The 27998-nt window shown below is 37.1% G+C and overlaps 1 protein-coding gene across 10 annotated transcripts in view; it reads right to left on the reverse strand.

Moving 5' to 3' along the window:
• TANC2 (tetratricopeptide repeat, ankyrin repeat and coiled-coil containing 2) overlaps nt 1-27998 on the reverse strand; it is a 369309-nt gene that overhangs the window by 65388 nt on the left and 275923 nt on the right. For all 10 annotated transcript variants that reach the window (XM_025436730.3, XM_049114606.1, XM_025436738.3 and 7 more), the window contains 4 exons: nt 27303-27584; nt 22739-22872; nt 14145-14376; nt 1121-1287 (listed from right to left, as the gene is read on the reverse strand). In XM_025436730.3, coding sequence (XP_025292515.1) covers nt 1121-1287; nt 14145-14376; nt 22739-22872; nt 27303-27584 — 815 coding nt within the window. The remainder of the gene's footprint in view (nt 1-1120; nt 1288-14144; nt 14377-22738; nt 22873-27302; nt 27585-27998) is intronic.

Consider the following 27998-nt stretch of genomic DNA (forward strand, 5'->3'; position numbering starts at 1 on the left):
TTGACACACTTGAAGTACTTAAGAAATGTTTGTGGAAATAATGAATGACCAAATAGGAGGGTGTTTTTTTTTTTTTTTAGACCTATGAATTATTTCACTGTCAGAACTGAATGAAAATAAGAAAATTCTTAGTTGAAGTGAATAAAGTATCTGGGAAGTTATTACAGGTCTTGATTTATGAGAATACTGAAATTTCAACTTTGTACATTAATATGTATAGCACTTTTCCTGTTCTTTGGCATAGCTGAAAAGTTAAAGTCATCTGCTCATCAAGTCATACTTAAAATGTCTTTTGAAATTGTAGATGGCATTACTTAAAAATACAAATGAAGATAACATCTCCTAAGCAAACATTTAGTAAAACTAGTCAGAGAATGTGTTCCTGGAAGTTTTTTTAATTCATCCTTCATCTTTAACAATCAAGCTACTGACCAGTAATAGTATATTACGTAATTTTCAGTCATAAAGATGCATTTATGTTGATTCATCCACATTCTTTAAGTTACTTTGATATTAATAACAAACATTTGCAAGGTGGTATAGCCAGGATTATAAGTATAGTTTCTGATCAAAGAAGGCAGCACAGCTAATTGGTCAACATGTAGGAATACTACTAAGTCCCTGGGAGAGGGGAAAAGGAGGGAGAAACTATAGACTGTAATTATTACAGGTGGTTGTATTAAAATAGTGGGATAGATATATAATGTATAAGCCTTTGATGCTCATCAAACAAGGCTATGGTTAGGCAAAAAAACGTTGGGAAACTATTCCAAACCAAGTATGAATGGGGGATACTGACTCAGCTACAATGAGAATGGCAGAGAGGATAAAGTCATTTATCCTTAAGCCCATTTATCTTTGCAGGCTCTGTTCCACATTTCTAGTCCTTCTTTCAGGCCATTAAGTGACCAGTGAGTGAGGATGGAAGATAAAAAAGATTTTAAAAAAAGAAAAAAAAAAACAAAACAACAAAAAAAAACTTCTCTCCTAGTTGTGTGCTCCAGGACACAGTAGAGGTTTAGAAAAACTCATCACCAAGGGAACAAGGATCTAGAATTTTTTCTGTTTAAGCACTCCCCCAGGGAAATAATTTATGGTCCCAAAGCAAACAAACACATACCTGTAAACTGGTTCTAACTGTTACAATTAATTTGAGCCAAGAAGGAAATTTTCCAATCATTTTACTCAGAAATGATACAATTGTATCCCCATAATCCGGTTTGTGAAATTCTGCTTCATTTAATCCATCAATTAAGATGATGAAATCTTCATCTGGGATTTTTCTCTCTAAGACAGAAAGAAACAGATTACTTAATAATTACCAAGTGGATAACTGAGTTCTTTTTGGGTCTTTGATCATGTATCTGTTTGGGGAAAAAAATTAGAGAAGATCTCTTCTGTTTTTTTACTAAATGCTCAGGTACATAATTTATTATAAAGACAAAGCATAATTCATTTAGTGAATTTATTTTGTTTTTACCAGGGGTGTAAGTTTTATTACATATGTAATGTATGAAGTGTATACCTCCCCCATGTTATCAATTGTGAGACAGCCTGAACACATTTATGAAAATATGCACATCGAAATTCATTTTTTCTCCTATACTTAAAAAAGCTGAATATAATGCGTTGGTTTTTTTCTATCTGATAGCATTAATGAGAACAGAATCACATGTTCTTTTGGGAATTCCACTCCCCCTGAGAAAGGTTTAATGTGAAGTCCAAAGCAGTATATATGACTTCACATGAATGTGTAGTGGGAAGGAAGGATGGTGGAATGGAGAAAAGGAATCCCAGCCAATAAAGAGATCTCGAATTACGCAGATTGGATCCCAAGATCTTACAGAACTAGCAGCTTCCCAGACTATATCTATTGCAGCTTCAACGAGACCAGGCCCTTGTGTGATCTTCCTAGGATGAAGGAGTCACGTGGGAAAGATACCCACCACTTTTATGTTGCACTCCCTCCTAAACTCTGTACTCTCCTAACTTGACAAAATCAGTTTATCTTTAGGGCTAGGCTGTAGAAAAAGGCTTGGTAAATTTTCAGGCTTCAGCTTTCATTAAATGCTTAGTGATTCTTGAACCATAGTGAACAAATTAGAGATTTAAAAAATCCCAAGGCTGGAATGCACACTTTAGTACAAATGAATTGCAAGTAGTAAAGCAAAAATTACTACATTTGACCCTTGAACAACTTGGCTTTGAATTGCATGGGTACACTTACATGTAGTTTTTTTTTTTAGATATAGTACTATAGTACTCTATCTTGTACTGTATAGTACAAGTTCTGTAAATGTAAATATCTCTTATGACTTTCTGAATAACTTCTCTAGCTTACTTTCTTGTAAGAATATATTACATAAATACATATACCAGACACAATATGCATTAATTGACTATTTATGTTATTGGTAAGGCTTCAGGTCAATAGGAAGTTATTAATAGTTAAGTTTTTGGGGAGTCACGAGTTTTACTCAGATGTTCAACTCTGTAGAGGTCCATGCCCCTAGCCTTTGGGTTGTTTAAGGATTAACTGTGGTTAGTAGGACTTGACAGGTTCTGAAGGGAAGTAGTAGGGGAAAGAAAGTAGTTATTGGATAATTGAAGTAGAAAATAGGTTATATCTGAGGAGGAAAAGAGGAAATTGGTGACAGAAGAAGAGGTCTGTGGACTTCTGTACAAGATTGGCTCTTTTAAAAGAGTCAAGACCAATTGAAAATACATATTTTGGTTTTCTATTTGAAAATATGCAGATTTTTAAGATTAATAAAACTTTTATTTTCTCCCAAAAACTACAAGCTTTATATTTATAGGAATTTAACTTCAATATCCTAAGGACTATAAGTCAGTTCTCAAATTATGAAGAGTTTTAACCATTACTTTCATCTGGTGACTTTGAAATAAACTATGGATTCCAGCTCTCTTAACAATGATTATTAATGAAATAACATCCTTGGTGACATAGTACTAAGAAAAAACATACCTATAGGGAGTCCAAAGAATTGAGAGAAAAAAGTTGTTTGGAACTAACAGACTGACCTATAAATCTGGGGGCTCTTATGTTCTTTATTTTGAGGACCATGGCATCCATAAGCATAATTGTGTCTTTAATGTCCACAGAGGAATTTTCTAATTACATTTTCTTGGCAGCTGTAATAAATCTATCCATTGTTCCTGAGCACCATCACCTTGCCCCATCAAGTGGTGTGCTGAAGCCATCTCCTGGGTCCAGGAGAGCTCACTGCAGTATTTTTAAGAGACAAGTTGTTAAGCAGCTGGTAGCCTGAAATTGGCCAAGGTGGGAATATTTATTTACACAGTGGAAACCTGCAAATATTACAAGCCCTCCTTCCCCAGCTGGCTATTAAAATTTTATCAGCGATGCCAATGCCTCCACAACTTCAATTATAACTCACTTAACTTCACCCAGACTCCTTCATAAGAAAGCCATGATCTTCCAGTGGAGAAAGTCTGGTGATAATGTATCTGTGCTGGGATTTTCATTGGGAAAAACATTTCAAACACATTCTTAAGCATTAAAGATCAAGAACATGCTCTAAGTTATGATCTGGACATTTTAATGAATGAAATAATTCAATTGCTAATAAAATCAAATTCTCATTTGCATAAATTCCCAGTAGATGTTATTCATGCCATGAGTAAAGTAGACAATACATCATTTCTTCTTTAAAAAAAGGAAATATGTGCCCTATTTAAGATAATTATGTTGTTCCAAATCTTGCCTATTTTTTCCCTTTTTGATATTTGCTTCCTTGAAGAAGTTACTTAGAAGTCATCTATTAATACAGGTGATTTGAGGTATCAAGAATTTTTCATCTTTTAATAAGGACATCATGTTTGTCTAAAATTACCTTTTTAGAATTCAGAAGAATAAATGCAAAGGATTTCCAAATGTTGCTAATACTGTAAAACAACGAAAAGTATTCATAAAAAATTTCCTTTTCCTTTGCTAAATGATAAGGTACCTCAGTTATAAATTTAAGAGATGAGGCCTTAATGATATTTAGATATCATCTCTCAAATGCAACTAGCTTTACAAGAATGCTTCTGCATATTCATCTCCAAACTTATGCAGGTTATTTAAATACATACTCGATCATCAGCTTTAAAAGACTATACAGACAAATGAAAATTTTTTAAAAATTGGGGACTAACAAAGGATTGCTACTTCTTACTTATTATTATTATTTCTTAAAGTAAGCCCTACACCCACATGGGGTTTGAACTCACGACCCCAAGGATTAAGAGTTGCATGCTCTACTAACTGAGCCAGCCAGGTGCCCTGTCATGTAGGAAAATTTAAAGTGCAATTACTGGCACCTGGGTGGCTCAGTCAAGCAAGTCCTTTGGTTCAGGTCATGATTCCAAGGTCCTGGGATTGAATCCTGCATTGGGCTCCCTGCTCAGTGGGGAGTCTGCTTCTCCCTCTCACTCTTCCCTCTCCTCTGCTTGTGTGCTCTCTCTCAATAAAAATCTTTTTTTTTTAAGTGCAACTACCATCTACTATCACCATTAGTCATAGAATAAGAATATTTTAGTATTTAAAAAACAGGAAAGACCTAATCTATCTAACCTTTACATACATGTATATACCAAACTATATTCACACACATTCTAGGCTGTTTCTGTTTTCTTATTTTGTAATGAACAAATGAAAACTTCAAATGGACTGGTACTCGGAAGCCACTGTCCTAGCAGACAAGTCCCTGGAAGTTTTTAAGCTCTTTAACCTTTGTTTTTATTCTCTTGTAAAAATATATTCACCAGGGATTCCCTACTGCCCTTGCTTATATATACATTTAATGTATGCTGGAACTGACTTGCTTAGCAGTCCCATTCTGAGATTCTGTACCTAGGTATCTGAGGCTACAAGAGAAGAGATGGTAGCTAGTACTAAAGTCAGAACTAAATCCTACTGCATGGGATTTTACTACTGGTATACTGTATAGGAATTATCAAAAGTTAAAAAAAAAGGCTCATATCAGAGAACATTTCTGTTCAGAAAAGCTGCCCATTACATGTGATTTTCCTTTTAGTTGTGACAACCAATTAGTATCTCCTGTCATTGCATACTGGTGGCTGAAGCAAAAGCTCACCATAAAACTTCAAAACTTTTCCATTTGCTTTATATATATGTATGTTTCACTCTTAAAAATTTTTTTTGAGAGAGAGAGCATGAACATGTATGCAGTGGGTAGAGAGAGAGAATCTTAAGGTAGCCACACCCAGTGCTGAGGCTGATGTGGAGCTCAATCTCATGACCCTGAGATTGTGACCTGAGCTTCACCAACTAAGCTACCCAGGTGCCCTCATTTGTGTTTTAGTCATCACACTTGTAGAACCTTAAAGTGTTGTGAAAATACTTTCATTTTTATTTTTTTAAAGATTTTATTTATTTATTCATGAGAGACACAGAGAGAAAGAGAGGCAGAGACACAGGCAGAGGGAGAAGCAGGCTCCATGCCGGGAGCCCGATGCGGGACTTGATTCCAGGTCTCCAGGATCACACCCTGGGCTGAAGGTGGCGCTAAACTGCTGAGCCACCGGGGCTGCCCTACTTTCATTTTTAAAAGAAAAAATGTACAATTTGAAATTTAGCTTCTGAATCTAAACTGAAAGTGTTTTCTACTGAGCTTTCCTGGAAAGAAAGCTTCCCTACCTTTAAGATTTTTTTATCTTAAAACTTGTGATAAAATTTAATATATTTAATTGTGAAGATCTTAACTATACACTTTGATCAGTTTTGACAAATATATATACTCATGTAACTAACATCCCAATCAAAATATAAAACACTTTCATCATTCCAAGAAGTTCTTTTAGATTCTCTCCTAATCAATCCTCAATAGGTAATCACTCTTCTATCACACTTGTTTCTTTTGCTTAACATGATTTTGAGATTGGTCTATTTTGTTGAGTATATTATTAGATTGTTTCTTTTTAATACTATGAAGTATTCTATTGAGTGAATATACTACAATCCATTCTTCTGTTGATGGACATTTGGGTTGAAACCAGTTTTTAACTACTATGAAAAAAGCTGCTATAAACATTCTTGTACAATTTTTTTTTTTTAACAATGTAGATAAATGTTTTCATTTCTTTTGGGTAAACACATAGGCATAGAATTTCTTGGTCATAAAGTAGCTTTATATTTAACTTTATAAGGAAATGGCCAAATAGTTTCCAAAGTAGTTGTACCATTTTATACTCCCACCAGCAATGTGTGAGAGTCCCAGTTGCTTATCATTGTCACCAACATTTGATGTTTGACTTAAAAATTTTTAATTATTCTAGTGGGAGTAAAGTGATGTCTCACTGTGATTTTCATTTTCATTTTCCTGATGACTAATGATGTTAAACTCCTTTTCATGTGCTTGTAGGTACACCTGTGTTACCTTCTTTTGTGAAGTGGCTAAATTTTTTGTTCATTAGGATTATATTGAATCTACAGACCAGTTTGGAGAAAAATTCTTATCTACAAACATGGTAAATTGTTTCCATTTACTAAGTTCTTTAATTTCACTCTGCAATGTTTTGTGACTTTCACTGTGGAAGTCTTGTAAATCTTTTGTTAAATTTATTCTTAAGTATTTTGATTCTACATAGAATATGATTTGTTCCAGTTATCTACTGCTACATCAAACAGAGCGGGGTTACTCAAATAGCTCTGGGCTGAAATCATCTGGAACAAAAACTCACATTGCAGGGCTAGAATGAACAGTCAATTAGAACACTTACGTAGTTTGTACTTCTTTACTTCTTACGTGACAATGCAATCCTCCAAAAGCAAGTGTTTCAGTGAGCAAGATGGAAACTGCATGGACACTTATGACCTAGCCTCAAGATATCATATAGCATCACTTTGCAGTATTCTATTGGTAGAAGCAGTCATAAGCCTGCTAATATTCAAGAGGAGTTACAGACCCCCAACTCTGGATGGGAGGAATGTCAAAGAATTTGCAGCCATCTTTTAAAACTGCCACACTGCTGAGGTGCCTGCCTGGTTAGACTGGAGAAGCAAGTGACTTTGGATTTTGGGATCATGAATTCGGGTCCCAAACTGGGTGTGGAGATTACTTATATAAATAAAAAAGCTTAAAAAAAACCCACCCTGCTACATTCCTTATTTAGTTTCAGTTTTTGTTTTCTTCCAGTATAAAAATACAATAGATACATGCATATTGGCCTCATAGCCTGGAGTTCTGCTGTATTTATTATTAGTTCCTAGTAGGTTTATTTTTTCTTCTGTAGATTCCTGAGAGTGTTTTAGGTAAATAACCTACAAATAAAGACAGTTTTATTTCTTCCTTTCCAATCTTAACTATTTGGTTGTTTGCTCTCCTATTGTGCTAAACTTGGGCTACTAGTGAAATGTTGAATGCTTAACTTAAGTGATGTGAGTGAGAACATTCTTGTCTTGTTCCTGATACTAGGGGAAAATATTTAACATTTCATTGTTAGCTGTATGTTTTCTGGAGTTTTCCTTTATTAGACTAAGTTTTCTTGTATTCCTAGTTTGCAGATAGTTTTTATCATTAATTGTAATATTTAGTCAAATGCTTTTCTATATTTGAGAACATCATGTATGCATATTTTACATAAATATGTATTTATATAAAGACATAGATTTTCTCATTTATCTCATTAATATGATGAATTACACTGATAAACTCTCAAATGTTAAACTAACATTGCATTTCTCATTGAGTAGGACTAATTGATTTGCTATTAGTTTTGTTTTTTTTTAGGATTTTGCTATTATGGTCATGAGGAATACTGATCTGTAATGTTCTTTTCTTACAAATTCCTTACTGTATTTTGGTTTCAGTGTAACATTTGTCTAACAAAACAAGTTGAGAAATGTTCCCATTTCCTTCAATTTTCTGAAAATGTGTGATAGACATTTTTTATCTTTCCAATTTTACTGTTTTTACAGAAATATTATTTCTTCATTAAATATTGAAAACAATTCATCGGTGAAACTATTTGAGCCTGGAGTTCTTTTGTTGAAGATTTTTTTTCCTTTCAAGTTATAAATTAAAATTAAATAGATAAGGGCTATTCAGATTTTCCGTTTCTCCTGAGTCACTTTTGGTAAGCTGTATTTTTTAGAGGATTTGTCCAGTTTATGTTGTTGAATTTATGTTATAAGGATGTTTATAATAATCTCTTATTTTTCTTTTAATGTCTATAGGAATTGTAGTGTTATCTCCCTTTTATTTAAAATTTTTAAAAATATTTTATTTATTTATTCATGAGAGACACACAGAGAGAGAGGCAGAGACATAGGCAGAGGGAGAAGCAGGCTCCCTGCAGGGGAGGATGTGGGACTCCATCCTGGGACTCCAGGATCACACCCTGGGCTGAAGGCAGATGCTTAGGTGCTGAGCCACTCAGGCGTCCCACTATCTCCCTTTTATACCTTTTAAGATTTTATTTATTTATTCATGAGAGACAGAGCCAGCGACATAGGCAGAGAGAGAAGCAGGCTCCATGCAGGAAGCCAGACGTGGGACTCGACCCCCCCCCCCCCCCCCCCCCCCCCCCCCCCCCCCCGTTCCCAAGATCACGCCCTGGGCTGAAGGTGGTGCTAAACGAGCCACCCAGGCTGCCCATATACCTGATGTTAATTTGAGTTTTTTCCCCTCATTTTCTTGATCAGTCTTGCTAGGGATTTATTCATTTTAAATATTAATTTCTATTTATTAATGTCTGCTCTTGTTTTTACTATTTCCTTCTTTCGCTTACTCTGAGTTTATTTTCCTCACTTTTTTCTGGTTTATTAAGCCAGAAACTTAGACATTGATTTTACCCTACTCTTTTTTGAGATACTTTATAAACTTCCTTTGTGATTTCTTCTTTGTTTAATGGGTTATTTAGAAGTATATTGTTAAATTTCTAAATATTTGGGGATTTTATTTGTATTGATTTCTCATTTAGTTCCATTATCTTAGATAATTTCTATTAAGATTTGATTTTTTTTTGTAGGTACAATAAATCTGATTGATTTTTATTACACATCTTAGTTTAGAATCACTTTTACATTCCTAGACAAAGAGATGATACAAATAAATATCAATTGTAAAACTTAGAGCCCCAAGTATTGGCATATTCTTTGTCTAAAAGTAGCCAAAGAGAAGGTCAAGTTCAATAGTAACTCCAAAGAGCCATAAAGCCCACTGCCTCCTGCCTGCCCCAGGATCACTCCTTTCATAAATAACCTCAAAAGCATTTCATTCAAAATAACAAGGGCGGGGAGAAGGTGGCAGATTTCCAAACAGTACCAGACAAAACCATGCGCAGTAGACAACAGCCAGGCCCACTGTCCTTATCCAGTTCCCTCTGAGCATTTTGATTATGGTTTTTAGAGTGTATATTAATAGCCCCATTTTCATCCACGGATGGTGTTGAGATGGCCCAAGGTGTTGTTTGCAATGAGCCTCGACTGTAAGTGGGAAATGTGAGGCAGAACTGATACCCCATGTTAACAGGGAATCAACACTTCTCAAAAACTCGGCAACAATTCTACATTCAGTGAGGGAGGACTTACAAGAGTCAGACAGGAAAAGCAGAGAGTGGCCTAGGCCTGAACTGCAGAACTCTCTGACGCCCTTGGTCATGGAGGTGTGGGTGGTACAATTCAAGCAGCATGCAGGCATTCAATGGGGAACAATCCAACATTAGGTCAGAGTCTTAAGAAAGTGCTTCATGCCTAGGATTTGTGGCCTTGGGGTCTGAATCCAGGGATCTGGGAGACAGGTGACTTTAGAATATGAAGCCAGATACATACATTCTTATTGATCAGAGCAAAAAGGGGCTCGATGAAGGTTGAAGAAAAAAAAAAAAAAGATTTGAGTTTTTTGAAACCTTCAGACTTGGTTTTATGGCCCAGAATATGGTCCTTGTGCACTTGAGAAAAATAGATATTCTGCAGTTATTGGGTGGTATTCTACAAATGGCGAGTAGATCAAATTGGTTGACAGTGTTGTTGAAATCTACACATTTTTTTTTATCTGCTTGTTCTAATACTTAACTGAGAGGTGTTAAAATCTCCAGTTATGACAGGATGGAGTCTCACAAAGGGCTCTCTGCATGAAGCCTGCTTCTCCCTCTGCCTATGTCTCTGCCTCTCTCTGTGTTCTCTCATGAATAAATAAATAAAATCTTAAAAAAAAAAAAGCGGGGGGGATGCCTGGGTGGCTTCAGCTCAGGGCCTGATCCTGGAGTTCTGGGATCAAGTCCCACATCAAGCTCCCTGCAGGGAGCCTGCTTCTCCCTCTATGTCTCTGCCTCTCTCTCTCTTTCTCTGTATCTCCCATGAAAAAATAGATAAAATCTTAAAAAAAAAATCCAGGGGCAGTCTGGGTGGCTCAGCTGTTTAGCGCCGCCTTCAGCCCAGGGCCTGATCCTGGGGACCTGGGATCGAGTCCCACGTCAGGCTCCCTGCATGGAGCCTGCTTCTCCCTCTGCCTGTGTCTCTGCCTTTCCCCACACGCCCCAACCTCTCTCTCTCTCTCTCTCTGTGTGTCTCTCATGAATAAATAAATAAAATCTTTAAAAAAAATCCAGTTATGATTATTTGCCTATTTATCTCTAGTTCTATCAGTTTTTGACTCGTGTTCTTTTTCACTTAAAAAACTTTTTATTTTGAAATAATTTTTAAATTCTTTTTAGAAAACATTTATTAGTGAAGTACATTTGATATACAGTGTTATATTCATTTCAAGCGTACAACATAGCGATTTGACAATGATTCATGTAATCTGAGCTTCCATTATTAGGCATTTACACATTTAGGATTATTTTATCTTCCCAGAAATTGATCCTTTTATTTTTATCTCAAATTGCCCTCTGGTTAACATTTGTGTTAAATCTTGAAGCCTGCTCTGCCTCACATTAATATACCCACTCCAGCTTTCTTATGCTTCCTGGTTACAGGGTATATATTTTTCTATCCTTTCACATTCAATCTGTGTCTCCATATTCAGATAACCTCTCTTGTAGATATAGCATATTGCTGGATCTTGCTTTTTATTTAGTCTGGTAGTTTCTGCTTTTAGTAGAAATGCTCAGTCCATTTAAACTTAATATAATTATTGATATGATTGATTTTATGTATAGCATTTTGCTTTTTTAAAAAAATTAATTTGATTTTGTGTTTTTGGTTCAGTTCTACAGCATAATGATTTGATATCTGTGTACACTGTGAAATGATAACCACAAGTATAATTAACTTCTATCACCTTACACAATTATAAACTTTCTTTTCTTGTGATGAGAACTTTTAAGATTTACTCTCTTAGCAAGTTTCAAATATGCAATACAGTATTATTAACTATAGTCACCATGCTGTTTATCTCTATGACTTACAAATTTTATAATTGGAAGTTTTTTTCTTTTGACCCCTTTCTTCCATTTCTCCCATACCCCACCCTCCCTACCTCCAGCAACCACCAATTTGTTCTCTGTGTCTAGCAGATTGATTTCTTGGTTTTGGTTTTTTAAGATTCCACATATAAGTGAGATCATATAGTATTTTCCTTTCTTTGCTTGACTTTCTGCTTCTAACACTTACTGTAGCCTAACCCTATACTCATTTTTGTTTTCTTATATTTCATTTTTTTAATTTAAAAAACTTAAAAAATTTTTGAGTATAGATGACACATAATGTTACATTAGTTTCAGGTTTATGACATAGTGCAACTTCTCTAAGTTATGCGATGTTTACCACCAATGCAGCTACCATCTGTCGCCATACAACACTTATGATATCACTGACTACATTCTCTTAGCTGTGCCTTTTATTCTCACTTGTTCCATCTTTTAAAACACTTTTATTCTGTTCTTTCTTTCCTGCCTTCATTTTGGTTAATAAAATAATTTTTAGTATTTTACTTATTTTTATAAATTATATTTCCAGCTATTGCTTATGATGGGGATTTGTTTTAAAAGTAAGAACCTGGGAATCAGGTGGAATAATTAAATTCACTTAGAACAATATTTATCAATAAGGATACCTAAAGCTGCTTATGGAGATCTACATGAGCAGCAGATATATATAAGAGGCAAAACTGAAACACAAGTTGAGAATCTAGAGCTGAATCTACAAGAATTTGTATACTTTCTGTGAATTGGCTATAAGATGTAGATCCTCGTATCACTGTCCTTCCTTCAAGGCACTCAGTATATGAGCAATTTCTATGTTCACTCATTTGTTCGAACTATATTTCCTGAAACGTCTACTATGTTTAAGGTGAGGTAACCATTACAAAGGATAAAAGATGAATGAGAAAAGGCTTCTAACTTCAGTAGCATATAATCTAGTCAAAGGGATAGGATAGGTATAGAAATAGCTAATTCTTAAGCACAAAGTATAGTATCTGACACATAGTTCAGTAAATATTAGTAATAAAATTTTAAATTCTTATTATGCATATAACAATGTGTTAAGTAACATAAATTAGAAATTTTTAAAACCCTAATATCAATTTGGAAGGATACTGTATCTTACTAGAGGGTGGCAGGTAGATCAGCAGACCTTTTACAAATGAGGTGGCATTTAAGTTGGTTGTTGAAAGATGGGTAGAGTTCTGACAGAGATGTAAACGAAAGGCATAACAAGAAACAGAAACAATGAGCAAATATATGGAGGCAGGAAAATGTAGGTGAGTGTTTAAGAACTGCTTGAGTATTTTGCATGTAGACACAGGATTCGTACAGATAAAATTGAATGATGAAAGTGATACTTCATGAAGCTTTATTTGGAAGTAGTACATAAAGTCTGCAAGACTGCAGAGGCTGGGGCACAGCTTCCCTACCAGCTGTATCAAGAATGGTTGAGGTGTGCTTAAAAATGAATCTTGTTAGCCCTCAGGCACTGGGGGCTTGGCACAGCTGTAACCTCAAGGTCAGTCATGTCTAGCTATAAGGATTTCTGATTTTCTATTCCAGTATGCTATACAAATTTTTATAATTTTCTAAGTGTGTTATGATGTGAAAGAAGCACTAAACCAATAAGCCAGAGAAGACCAGGAAGGGTAGTAATACAGATACGATGTCATGAGCAGCTGAATGGCTTGTGAGGTGACAGTGGCAGGAATGAATTTGAGATTGATAGATGTAAGAAACATCATGAAGGCAGAATTAGCAGGATGTAGACTGTACAAAAACTATGTTTTAAAATATCTATAGAGAAATTCCAAGGTTGAAAAAAGTATAGTACGGAGAAACTAATAGGTAATAGAGGGATAGAGAGGTCATCAGAGTTGAGAAGAGAAACTCTGATATCCAAGTAATTAGTATGGAGGTTGAAAGAAACTGAAGATGGTGGCCGGAAAAAAGAAAATTATAATCAGTTTTTCTTATTGAGTACCTCCAAAACCTTCAAGAAAGATATAAAAGTCTGTCGGGAATAAACACGATTGCTCAGGAACCTCATGCTCACTTGAGTCCTTTTCTTGGGCTTCCAGCACTGATAAAACACTGTTAAGGGGATGGGGCAGACACGGGTGAAGGAGGAGATGCTTGCACGTAGGCCACAGCTGATGCTAGAGTTGCAGAGGAAAGAGGGAGGAAAGGCATGAGCATGAGAGGAAGATGGATTCCATTTCATTCCCCCCATACATTCTTAAATATATCTTAAATACCTTTTAAACAGTTTTTAGTGGAAAGCTGATTTTTAGGATATACACAGATTTGTACAACCATGGATGCCATTTCATTTTATCTGACTGTGGAGTAAAACGAACAGACATAATGATGAGGAAGTTTCTAACTGCACAAACTCTACAACACTGAGTTAGAATCATGGCTTTACTGATTTTTTGAACTCTACAGAAAGGACTAGAGGCTCTACTATCTTTAGTACAAGAAAAGTGTATTCTCTTTGGAAGCGAGAATGAGAGGTTTTATAAAGCTAGGGTGAAGTGGAAGTTCCTGCAGGAATTCTCATGTTTTCAAGTAAAGTCTTTTCTATGTTAACTGTATCCCATGGGACATCAGCTATGGCACATTTGGTTTTGGCCATGTGATAAAAAGAATCATTTCCATGGCATGTTCTAGGTGAACTTGGGGCTCTAAAGCTTCCACCTTTCGCCTTCTGTGCACCTCAGCTGTACCTTTGTGGAGATTTTCCAGGGGCTCGAGGACTCCTCTCCGGAAGGAGGCCATGGGGTCTTGAACACAGGATCGAAGGCTCAGCATGCTCTGTAAATGAGGCTCCCGAAGAAGCTGCTCCCGATAGGCCGCTAACTGAGGCGAGCGGCAGAGCAGGGCGGCAACATTGTGGACAAATTCTGGTACTAGGCAGGTGTAGGCATTATCTGCTTGGCAATAGTGATAGGCAACCACCTACAACGCAAAGATGAGAATGCAAACAGATTTATCAGGAGCAAGAGCAACAGCCATGGTTACTATATGATCATTCTCTAACACTGTCTTCTGTCTCTCCATTCCTCAACTTTTTCAAGTAAAAACAAAAGCTGCTATTCAGAAACTGCCTGCTTTATCTGAGATCAGAAATTTGATATAATATTTCTATTGGGGCAGCCCTGGTGGTGCAGCGGTTTGGCGCCGCCTGCAGCCTGGGGTGTGATCCTGGAGACCTGGGATCTAGTCCCACATCGGGCTCCCTGCATGGAGCCTGCTTCTCCTTCTGCCTGTGTCTCTGCCTCTCTCTCTCTCTGTGTTTATGAATAACTAAATAAAATCTTTAAAAAAATATTTCTATTGTATACAATATCATAATTCATAATTAAAATTTTTAATGCAAACTGAGTTTCGAATTGTAAGATTCCTTTGTAGAATTCAGGTTTTGGATTATAAGAAATAAAAACAAACCTGAGAATAAAGATTTACATTTATCTCTTTAATATTTATTCAGCATGGAACAGGACAAGAAAAAGTCCAATCTTGTAATAAAGCATTAGGAATAAAATGATCACAGAAAAGCCATGTTAATCTCAATAAACACATTCACTTATTAAATCCTTACTTTTTAATATTAATGTTGTTACAATAGCTTTATAAAAAATCATTTGGATTTAAGAATTAGCATTAAATATTTTCTAGCACCAGAGACAATCAGAATTAGATGACAGGAAAGGACTGAGATTTTTGTTAGCCTCAGATCTTAAATTCAAAGAAGTTAGAAAATACGTGAGTCTTAGCATCTGGGCTATCTGGCAAGAACCTGATTTTAACCTTTGGTTGGTTTGAATTTTTACAGAACTCATTCCATACCTTCTGTTGTTCTCTTTGCCTCAAGGGCAAGGGTGATTTTAATCTATAGCTCTCTGTTGGCTCAGTACTCACAGAAGTCATGGGACTGATGAGGTAACATGAAATTGGCAGGGGAGATTCAGCTTGAATGTATTGAAGACACCTGGCATGGTGCTCCGCACAAGGAAAGTGCACAGTGATGCCAGCTGTTGCCTTCCCCCTTCCCCTCCTCTTCCTCTCCATCATCATCATCAATCATCATCATCATCGTCATCATCAACATCAACATCAAGGTTCTGTATACTCTCTTTTTTGGCTACTGGTTTTGTGCCTTTAGGCAGGTGAAAACTGCCCTAAGAGCATTCATAGATATACTAGTCCAGCTTTTCTATCATCTCTCAGAGAACAGTCATCCACTAAAGTGTTCTGTTTTGAAAAGACTCCTGATCTATAGGTATGGTCATCGTTGCTCTTTAACAAACACTATAAATATAACTTTTTTTAAACACCTGAAACTTTTTTTTAAACACCTGAAATCCTTCTCATTAAGCACACACAGAAAAATTTAATACAGGAAATGTTACTAACCATAGAAAGCTGAGGATAGGAATTGCTTGTGAGTGAAGCAATGATATCTGAACACAATATGGAGTTGGAAATGAGAAGTTATATATAAAAAAATCTCCACTCTTTTCTTTAGATAGATTGCTCATTGCTTTATTCTACCTACTTAAGCACAACATAAGGACCCAAAGAGAAAACCTGGCAGCAACTGATCTGTCCTCTTAATGAACAGTGAATGTCAGTGTTTATGTCCACATGGATACAAATATCCACTTCATAAAAAGCAAACAGCCAATCTCTGAATCAATATGAACTTTCATCATATTTTACCTTGATTGATTCCACATGTCAAGGTGAAGCATGGCTGAGAAATCAGCTATAATTTATACTTTATCTAAAGTAATGGGATATAAGTTTGAAGATTAAAAATTCTGAAATTTAGGAAGAGATTTCTCTTACTGATATTTTTAAAAATCATCTGTGCTCTTGGCTGACTGAGGTTTTATCTAACAAAGGTCATTGCTAAAGTTACCCCTTCTGTGGCTACCCTTCTTTCTTTTAATTTAAAATATTTCCTCAGCATTCCAAATATAAAGTCTCAATTGCTTTGCAGACTTCAAGCAGAAAGACCATTCAACATCTTCACAAAATTTGCACTGTGGCTCAAAATAGGTTATTTACTACACATTTCAAAGTAGTTATGCAGCATATGTACATAGAATATGCACACACAGTTAACTGACAAACACACGTTCATTCGTCAAACCTATCTGATACTTCCTCCAAATTGTCTATTGACACCATCTACAACTTTTCCTACATATACAAATAGAAACACGTCTGGTAATGTAGTCTTCTTCTTCAGTGTCTCACAGTGTTCAGTGGTATTCGATTTTTCCCTACAGCTTTGAGAAAGTTATCAAGGCCACCTATATTCAGTCACTATCATTCCAATTTCTTGGAAATGATTTGGAAGTAGTCTACGTCCAATAAATCAGCAGGTAGAAACTTTCTCCTTGAATTCTTGTCTCTGATGATGATTTGTTGGAATTTCATTTTGAGCTATGCCTCTCATATTATAAATTTATCTCCATTTCAAAGTTTTCTTAAGTTAAATCCCTCTACTTTTTATTAAAATAATTCTACCCAAAATATGTTTGATATGACCAGAATTATATTAATTCTTTGGGGAAGACAGTGAGTAGATTTTATTTTTTTATTTACTTATTTTTAGAGAGGGCGAGGAAGAATCTTAAAGAGGTTCCACACTTAGTGCAGAGTGTGCTGAGATCATGACCTAACCTGAAATCAAGAGTCAGACCCTTAACTGATTGAGTCACTCAGATGCCTCAATAGAAAGTTAAATTTTAGATTACTCCTATGAGGGAAGAAAGCAAAAGGCAGGTTTGTAGGTTATATAGGCAAAAGACAAGACTGGAGGTCAGTATAGCTCTGGGTATAAAAAAACTGATCTGGGGCTGGCTCAGTCTGAAGCATGCAACTCTTTAGCTTGAGGTTGTGGGTTTAAAGCCCCATGTTGGGTGCAGATATGACCTAAAAAAATAAAATCTTAAAAAAATAAAAAGCTTTGATTTAATGCTGTGTATAAGAAATCATAAAATGAAGTATAATCCTTATCAAAGAGCCTAATCAAATGATTGAGTGGCAGCAAATCTGTCAGGCTCCTCTTCAAAATCCCAGACCCTCACTATCCAAGACCATTTTCTACTTCAAATGAATAATCTGTGACAGGATTAAGCTAATCTCACATAAAGAAAAGGCAAAAAAAAAAAAAAAAAAAAAAAAAAAGAAAAGGCAGCTCTGATTTGGAATTCATTTGGAAATAAAAATTTGGCTTACATAATGGCTAGCATTTGTACCATTTAAATTCTAATGTTGCAAATGCCCTCCCTTCAGGTCTGCTCTCATAATCTTGCTCCATGTCTCCTTTCATCACTCCTTGAGTTTCCTCATCTCCACTGAGTGATTTCTTGCTCAATACATCCCCTTCCAACACTTAATGTGACTTCTAATATTTCCAGGGACCTGGAGGCTTACTTAGTTTGAATAATGACCTTCTCTTGCCTTTCTGTCCCTCAACTCTGACTCTAATCCTTACCCTTAGGCTGGAAGCTAAGAATAGCTCCAGACTTGGGTTTTGCCTCAGTAATTTTCCAGCGTGGAGGTCTACTTTTTTTTTTTGGCAGTAGAACTTTTATTTACTTTTTAACTTTTTATTTTGAACTAATTTTAGACTTACAGAAATGTTGCAAAAGTAGTACACAGAGTTTCTGTATATTCCTCACCCAGCTTCTCTTTTTATTAATATCTTACATAACCATAGCCTAATTATCAAAACTAGGAAATAACACTGGCACAATATTATTAACTAAAGGCATTATTCAAATTTTACCAGTTTTCCACTAATGTCCTTTTTCTGTTCAAAGATTCTATCCAGGACCCCATAATGTATTTAGTTGTTATTTCTCCTCAGGCTCCTATAGTCTGTAAGAGCTCCTCCATCTCTGTCTTTCATGACCTTGACACTTTTAAAGAATACTGACCAGTTACTCTGGTGACTGTCAATTTGAGCTTGTCTGATATTTTCCTCATAATCCAACTGAGATTTCTGGGCAAAAATACCACAAAAACAATGTTGTGTCCTTCTTAGTGTATCATATCATGGGGCCCACGATGTTGACATGTCTTGGTACTGGCGATGCTGACCTTGATCACTTTGGTTAAAAGTAAAGGTTTCTGCCAGATTTCTCTACTATAAAGTTACTCTCTTTCCCTCTGTAGTTAATAAAATATCTTTGGGGGATTTATTTACACTTTGCTTAAGATAGACATGACTGTGGAATTTAAAATGAGATCACTTCTTAAGTGTAATCACTAATTTCCTACTAACAATATGTAACATTTTCCAAATATTGAACATAAACATCTTGAGACTTTCTCTTGATGAGAGAGAGACTAAGAAGTGACAATATGGAGAGATGTAATTCCTGGAGCTCTTTTCAGCACTCATCACGATCTGACATATTACATGTTTGTTTATTGGCTTTCTCCCACCATGAGAACATGGGCTACGTAACAGCAGAGACTGTGTCTGTTTTGTTCATTGCCTTAACTTCAGTCTTCTTTAGAGGCATTCTAAACATCCATTCTAAATGAGTAAATGGATGATGATGATGATGGAAGCTCTTCAGCATTCAATGTATTTCCAAGGTGGTATTTATTCTGATTCTTCCAAAGAAGAGGCTAGAGATAGTTTATACAAAATATTTAGAAAAAAACAGATGTCTTTTAAAGTTGCACTGAGTTAGCAATGAATATGAAGGAAATCTGAGACTGTTTTCGGAAGCCCGCTGATAAGTGGGGAACAGTTAAAAATGTAGTTCGGGGAAATATGCTGCTTTGAGCTCTAGGCTGGAACTGTATGTCTATGAAGAAATTAGAACGCTATGATATTACAGATGACTCCCCATTCCTCATTACTAATTAACCATGACAAGAGATTTCTCTGAATACTGGAAAAAGACATTTTAAAACTCTTGTTCTTCTCTTGGAAATCCTCAAAAATAAGGAAAACAAGAAAGAGAAGTGCAAACTCCATGTATGGTTATCTATCTATAATCTCAGATTATAATATACAAGGATGGGAAGTGGATGTAGGATTTATAAATGACTTAACAGATAGAAGAAGGTGAAACAGATGCCTGCTGGGAGTAATGACAACAGGACTAAGCCAAATCATTTGTAAAACCTCAGAAAAGCACAGGAGTTAGAAGCACCAGCTACTATGGAAGAGGAGAGTGAGGAACAGAATTGAAAATACAGAAATTAGGGATCCCTGTGTGGCGCAGCGGTTTAGCGCCTGCCTTTGGCCCAGGGCGCGATCCTGGAGACCCAGGATCAAATCCCACATCAGGCTCCCGGTGTATGGAGCCTGCTTCTCCCTCTGCCTGTGTCTCTGCCTCTCTCTCTCTCACTGTGTGCCTATCATAAATAAATAAAAAAAAAAAAATTTAAAAAAAAAAAAAAGAAAATACAGAAATTATTTGAAGTTTATAAAAAAGGAGCAGTTAGATCTCCAGATAGCCACACCTACCCTGCCCAGCCAGGTGACTACCTTCCCCAGTACCCATAGGAAAGAGAATTATATTCATTAGAGAAACAAAACCAAGGAGAGTAGGCCTAGGGATATCAGGCACAGAATAGGTAAGAGACAAGTGCAGGACTGAAAACAAGAGACTTAAGTGAAAGTCTACATACTGAATGGTGAAATTCTAGCTCTTCTCTTGCCTAGCTCTAAATATATTTCCAGGATATATATCCTCCAGGAAAAAGATTGGAGGATGTTTGCTACAAAAGAACAGCACAAGGAAAAAATTTATGAACACTGACTTTTGAGTATTTCCAATAAAGACTGGCAGGTCATCTTACTGCTGAATAGTTAAGCTTTCTACTATACATATAAGCTTCCAATCGGTTTTCCAGTGCCTAACTACTAAGGAAGAGATAAGAGAAAATACTGCACCTATAAGACCAGAACAGAATGCTACAAAAAAAAGAAGGGAACAGGGCAGCCCCGGTGGCGCAGCAGTTTAGCGCTGCCTGCAGCCCAGGGCGTGATCCTGGGGACCTGGGATCGAGTCCCACATGGGGCTCCTTGCATGGAGCTTGCTTCTCCCTCTGCCTGTGTCTCTGCCTCTCTCTCTCTGTGTCTCTCATGAATAAATAATAAAATAAATAAATAAAAGAAAGAAAGAAGCTAAGTTGTGCTTTAAAAAAAAAAAAAGAAGGGAACAACTAGGGCAAAAGAAAGAGCTATTAGAAATTAATGATATTGCTATAATGAATGATAGCCAATCCTTGTGAAAAGACTGGAAGGTAATGTTGAGAAAAATCTCTTTAAAGTAAATAAAAAATAGAATAATAAAAGTAGAATACAAGAAAGAAAGCTTCAGAAAAGTAGAATAAGAAATCTAATTTTTTATTAAAAAGAGTTGTAGGGGCAGCCCCAATGGCTTAGCAGTTTAACACTGCCTTTGGCCCGGGGCGTGATCCTGGAGACCCGGGACTGAGTCCCACGTTGGGCTCCCTGCATGGAGCCTGCTTCTCCCTCTGCCTGTGTCTCTGCCTCTCTCTCTCTCTCTGTCTCTCATGAATGAATGAATGAATGAATGAATGAATGAATAAATAAATAAAATCTTAAAAATAAAAAAATAAAAAGAATTGTAGAAGGAGAGAACAGAGGAGATGGTGGTGAGAAAATTATCAATAAGTAGTACAAAAGCATTTCCTAGAATCAGAGAATATCTCTAGGGCTTGCTAGGTACCAAGAGAATAAATGGAAAAAAGGACCAAGAAAAATGGTGATAAAAAAGAAAATCCTAAATGTTTCTGCAGAGAAAAAAATAGTATAAAGAACTAGGTATATCATTTAGTAACACAATTATTAGCTCTAGACAGTGGAGCAATCCCTTAGAAATTGAGGGGAAATAATTTTTAACATAGTATTACATTTTTTCAAATCAATAGTAATGTATGAAAATAGAATAAAGATGCTTTTAGAAACATTAAGTTTTAAAAACTTACTTCCTAGGCTTTAGGAAGTTTAAAAACTTACTTCCTATGCTTTAGGAAGTTTAAAAACTTACTTCCTATGCTTTAGGAAGCCACCGGCAGATGTGCTCCACCAAAATTAGAAATAAAATCAAGAAAGAAGATGATGACATGGAATCAAACACAGAAGAAAAGTAATGGGAATTTCCAGGATAACAACTAGGTGGTAAGCCTCAAGAGTATCCTATGTCCAGACTGAGCTTGATGGAAGGCTCTAGATGGATGTCTCAGGGGAAATGCAACAGACGTGGAAAATTGTACTGAGAGGCCTTTTATAAAGCTATTAAGGATTATGGATTATAGCTGTAGATTTGAAAAATAATAAGCAAATTTTACTTTATTTAAAAAAATTTTTAAGTAGGCTACACATCCAATGTGGGGCTTGAACTCACAACTCTGAGATCAAGAGTCACATGCTCTTCCAACTGAGCCAGCCAGGTGCCCTCTGCCAAGAATAAGAAAAATTAAAAACGAGGCATTTCATAACCCTAGGAAAAACAAAATTGCTCAAGGAGGAAATGTTATCCTTGGTTCTACAATAAACCATATGTGCACAGTACTAATACTGAAAATACTATAATGCAGATTCACAAAAATCATGATATAATTGTACTGAGATGATGGAGGGAGGAAGGAAAGTACCAAAAATTCTCATCATCCTTAAGAAGCAGCAAGAGATAACGTATAAAACTGATGAAAAAGTTATACAGTATATGAATATTATTTAGAAACAGTGGAGGTAAAGATCAGAACAACTTCAGAGGTTGAAAGTGGCTGCCTTTGGGGAGAGGATGGGGTGAGATGGGGAAAAGAATTGCTGGTTTTTATTATAAGTCTTTGAACATAATTTCATTTGAAAATCATGCATATGATATAAATAGATATCATGCATATCTAAATCATGCATATGTTTAAATAGAAACTTAAAACTCAGACATGTAAAAAATAATATGGACAGTATAGCAGGAAGAGTTTTAAACTAGGAATGAAAATAAAAAACTACTGAGTGCTTATACTGTGACTTGGGTAAATCATATAACTTCTTTGAGTCTCGACTTCCTTATCTATTCATTATGGGACTCTGGTTATTTCTGAGGACCTTTCAAATGATAAGGCTTTGATTCTGTAATGACAAAGTATTTTTCTAGGAGAAGCAAAGAAAGAAAAACTTTTCTCCATGGTCTCATGGTATTATAGCTGTACACATTTCTGTCCACTTTGCCAAGGGGCCCTCTACCTTTGCCCCTTGATGTTAAAATGGAACTGGCATGACCACGCCCTGGAAACCCTATCGTACCTGTGAGGCTAGTCTCCGCATAGCCTCCTCCTGCCGCCTGCGCATTTCTGGGGTTCCTGGGCAGCTTCCACTGGGGATGGATGAGTGGGCTGAAGGTGGCTGGGTGAGTGGCAGTTCTCTGTTGGCATCCACATCTGGATTAAAAAGATGAGATGTTTGCATAAGATAATCATAAAACCCTGAATTAAAGGAGTACTGGTTAAATTCCACTTGTTCTATGATCCAACAATTCTATTCCAAGAGAAGTAAAAACTTAGATCTGCAGAAAAACCTGTACACAAATGTTCAAAAATCAAGATTCATATCAGCACAAAAGTGAAAACAACTCAAATATCTGCCTAATGAAGATTTAAAATATGGAATATCCAGGGGCGCCTGGGTGACTCAATGGTTGAGTGTCTTTGGTTTAGGTCATGATCCTGGGGTCCAGGGATCTGGTCTCGCATTGGTCTCCCCATCGGAAGCCTGCTTCTCCCTCTGCCTGTGTGTGTCTCTGCCCCTCTCTTTGTTTCTCTCATGAATAAATTTAAAAAATTTTTTTTTAAAATATGGAATATCCATACAATGGAATATTACACTCACTCAAAGAAGCCAGTTACAAAAGACCATCTACTGTAGGATTCTCTTTAAATGAAATTTCCAGAGTAGAGAAATTCATAGAAACAAAAAGTAAATTGGTAGTTATATAGGGGTGGAAGTAGGGAGTTAGGAGGAGAATGGAGATTGACCATTAGTAGGCATTTCTTTTGGGAGAGAACAAAAATGTTCTAATATAGATTATGGTGATTGCTGTACAACTCTGTGAATATACTAAAAAGCACAGAGCTGAACAATTTAAGCGGGTGCATTGAATGGTATGTGAATTGTAGCTTAATAAAGCTGTTTTTAAAAAATTCCATTTGGGATGCCAGGGTGGCTCAGTCAGTTAAGCATCTGCCTCAGCTCAGGTCATGATCCAGGAGTCCTGGGATGGAGCCCTGTATCGGTATCAGGCTCCCTGCTCAGTGGGGAGCCTGCTTCTCCTCCCTGCTCTGCTGCTCCTGCTTGTGCTCTTTCTCTCTGTCAAATAAATACATAAAATCTTTTTTTAAAATTGCATTTGTTCATGTTATTTAGAAAGTGTCTTATCTCCTACTAGAAATTATAGACTATATATATATATGGATGCAGATCATAGCATAAAAATGGGAACTAAAATAAGGAGATTGCTGATGGTTACTAGCCATTGAAAAGCAGGAGGAATAGGGGAAGTCCTCATTCAACTCTGCACCAGTAGGACTGAATTAAGACTTCTTCCATCCAGCTGGGAGAGTCAATTCTCCGGTCATTGGAGCCAGTTTAGAATAACTTGGAAGACAGAGGTTGGGAGACAGCAATGGAAAAAGACTGAAAATGTGTGACCTGAGGTAAAGCTCAGTGACTGTCACTGTATCATTTCTGTTATGCACTTTCTCCCTGCCCTATTCCCCTTTATTTCTATCTGATTTTGTGGGCCGTTATTGACTGAATACTGTCTTCTAGCTACTGCCATTTGGAGAAGCACTCCTTTTTGTCAGAGTATCCTCACTCTCCGCTCAGTACTCAGAGAACAGGAATTTAAATAAGTTTATAGGTAGGCAGCAGTCAATATGCGCAGCAAACTAGCCAAACAGACTCCTGAAACGAGCAGACTAGGGAGTGGAGAGGTGGCTTACTTAACAGCTGTCTGGAGGCTTGGCAGCTGTTGGCAAATGTCAAGTCCAAATAATACCTACACTGAGACTTTTAGAGACAGGAAAAAAAGAGTCTCATATTAAGCAGAGCTTCCCTAACTACTGTACTGAGTATACCTGTAGTTAACGTAATAATGCCTAAATTACACAACAGGTCTATTTTTACAAAATGTTTTTGTTCTCTGGGTGTCTGCACTGGGGGGTGGGTGATGACGGTGGTGGTGGAGACTGACGGGGGAGTCAGGTTTGGGAAGGGGTGTAGGTGGAAGGCAGGATGACAGGCCTGTGCCGGTCTTGACAGCTTCCCAGGGACATGACAAGGTGGGGGTGAGCCGGGGGCTGAGCATCTGTGGGGGAAGGACAGAGCCAGGCAATGAAGTCCTGCAGGCGGAGCTGCTCACATCTTTCACAGCAGCACTGCACAATGTGGAGGAGGCAGGGGCGAAGAAAGAAGGCATATGATACAGAGATGGAAGATGGGAGCTCCAATGATTTTCCACCTTGTTTTCATTATTTCTACAACTGTATCCTTGGTATCACTGACTCAGGGTTAGGAAAACCATTGGGAATTCAAATAAACCTATCCAAGCTTGATGTAAATTAAACTCTGAAAAATTAAGCCATCTCTCTATACAGACATCATTCTTATTCATTAATGAAAGAAATTCTGCTATTGCCAGCAAAACTCCCAGTGCTGGCTTACATAATAACAGATTAATGCCAAAAAACAGCTCACATGCTTTATCAGTCACTTATTCTTGACCCTTCTTAAGGGCTAGTGGCTCTGGGAAGGTGGCAGAGGTAGAATGTAGTTTGGACTTCGGCAGATTACAACAAAAATTATTTTGTACAAAGCAACTACTGGTTCGGTGTAATTTTGATAAATACATAACCACATATTCTATCTCCTTTCACACTGGCTTCAAGTTTTCACAGTTAACTATCAGGCCAAATCTACAGTAACAACATATGGACATTTATCTCAAGAATGGGAGCGTCCTGATATTTTTAGAGTATCTTTGGAGATAAAAGGCAGTGGATGGATGTCAGAGAATAACTTAATGAACTACCTCTAAGGAACCCCTGCTTTGGGGAGCACATGGGCTGTGTTCTATTAACTCTTGCTCTCCCAGCTACCTTTGCTTTCTGAGAAAGCAGCTCTTCTTGCACTTGGGATTTAGTCTGTCCTGCAGGACTCTACCATTCTGTTATCTGCAACAGTGATACACAGAGGACTCAGAGAGGCTATTAGCCGTCTGGTTTCCTTTTTGACACACTCAAAGAGTCAACCTCTTGGATTACTCCGATAAGATATAGTTTGGTGTGACATTTAAGTACTCACAGAAAAACACTGGAATAGACTGGAAAGCTAATTTCAATGACTTTTCAACTTCAAGACGAAATGTTTTTAGAACCACAGAATCCTAACACAGGAACAAATCTTAAAGATCACTTCCTCATTTTACAGATGAGAAAACAGGTCTAAAAATTCCAATTAGAAGCCTTAAGTTACAAAGTACGTAGTCAATGGAGTGCTGGGGCTCCAACTCCATGACCCAACGCCAATCTACCTCTGAAGAGCTTCATGTAGAAACTAACAATGCTACTGCTTGTGAGGAAGGAGCTCTTCCATACCCATTTTCACCACACCCTGGTAAACAGGGACTCTCGATTCCACCAGCCTTCTCCATAGACACTAGATCTCCATGTGAGGTGTCCAGAAGGTGACCAAAGGTAATCTGCCTGCACAGTGACAGGAGGCTGCTAATTTCATCAGGAAGCAGGATGTCTGCAGGATGCTCAGTAGAGTTCCTGTTGAGTGTCTAGCATATGGTAGACTCTGTATCTACTATGATCTCAAGCCATCTCTAGTGGTTGCTGTCTGAAAATGTGCCATGAGCTACATTATTGATTTGGACTAACAGAGTAATACTTTTTGGTTTTGTTCCCTTATAACTAACAGAAGCCAGATAGACTGTTCTATACATATAGGGCATATAAGGAAGAAGAACTATACATTTCCTTTCTTCAGGTCAGTTTCTCCAACACGGAGAGGCCAGACAGCAAAATGAGTAAGAGACTGACCTCTGAAACTGACTGCTTAGGCTCAAATTCTTGTTTCACCATTTACTGGCTTTGAAACCTGGGAGGTCTACTTAACCTCTTTGAGCCTCAGACCATTTATCTGTGACATGAAGATAACAGGAACTACCTTACTGAGTTGATAAGAGGACTGGGTGAATTAAGATTTGTTAAGGTCTTAGAGAGTGCCTGGTACTAAGGACCATGTGAGTATTTTAAAAATAAACAAATAAGATCCTGATGGTGATCAGTAAGCTGTGCTTTGCCTGTGATGAAAGAAGTATGAATACATATGATATCTCAGCATCTTTTTACAAGGAATTAGAAGGAACCCTTCAAGGACACAATGAAGTTCAAGCCCAAACAGTGCAGTACTGACATCAAGAGTGAGGAAATGAAGGCTGTGAACAGACTGTGCTGGCTAGTAGCAAGAAGACATGGGCCCCGGCAGAGCAAGAGCTGACAGCGATAGATGCAATGGCTCTTACAGGCGATTGCTATAGTCATTGTCCAAAGGATAGATTAGCCAGACTGCCAGAAGGGAAGTCATAAATTTATTTCTAGAGAAAGGTTTTCTCAGTCACACTTAGGTGACTGCTAGATATGTGGGTTAAATGTAAACAGGGTATTACATTCTTTGTCTCAACTCTGAATTAATGGTCCTCACATGCAAGTCAGGTTTTGCAGATCATAAAATAAAAAGGATATTAGACTTAATATGTCAGAAAAACATCCCGAACAACGAAGTAGTACAAAAAAGGAATACGTACGTTTGGGGGAGGCATGTGGGCTGTCTGAGGCAATCTGCCTCATCCGTGTTCCATGGCAGCTGAGGGCCACCAGTCTGGAGATGATGGCAGTTTTGCCGAACCCAATATTTCCCACAATCACTACTCCTTGGTTCACACTGGCATTCGAACTCTGAAGTTGAGCATCTATTTCGTGGAAAACCCAATCCCGACCAACAAACACGGACTCTGTAGTGATGCTGGGCACTTCAAAAAGCAGAGGCTTCAGGGAGATATCTGGAGGCCTATAAGGTGCAAAGTGAACTGGAAGGAACAATAAGAGAACACAGAATTTAGGCCAAACTGTCATCACTGAAAGAAATACAGAAGAAAAGCAGCATGGTTTAGGAGACTATTAGTTACAGTACAATAGTATTCTGTAACTGTTGTTACAGTTACTCAGCAAATAATTGCTGAGTAGCTCTAATTGTTACTCAGCAAATAATACAACTCAAAATGGGTTCTACACAGATAGCAGGTGAGGTAGGGTCATTTGATACCCTAGTTGGCACAAAACAAACATGGTTAAAATGTCAATGATTTATGGAATAGTCAGAAAGACACAGTGATATTCAAAATTATTAAATAGTGGGGAATGCCTGACACGAGCAATCAGAATGGATGTGAAAGTAGTACAGAAGCAGGGTCCTTATGGCTTCCTTCTATGACTGGAGATAA

The sequence above is a fragment of the Canis lupus genome, chromosome 9 (assembly GCF_003254725.2).
Source record: "Canis lupus dingo isolate Sandy chromosome 9, ASM325472v2, whole genome shotgun sequence".
In the NCBI taxonomy this organism is placed as follows: domain Eukaryota; kingdom Metazoa; phylum Chordata; class Mammalia; order Carnivora; family Canidae; genus Canis; species Canis lupus.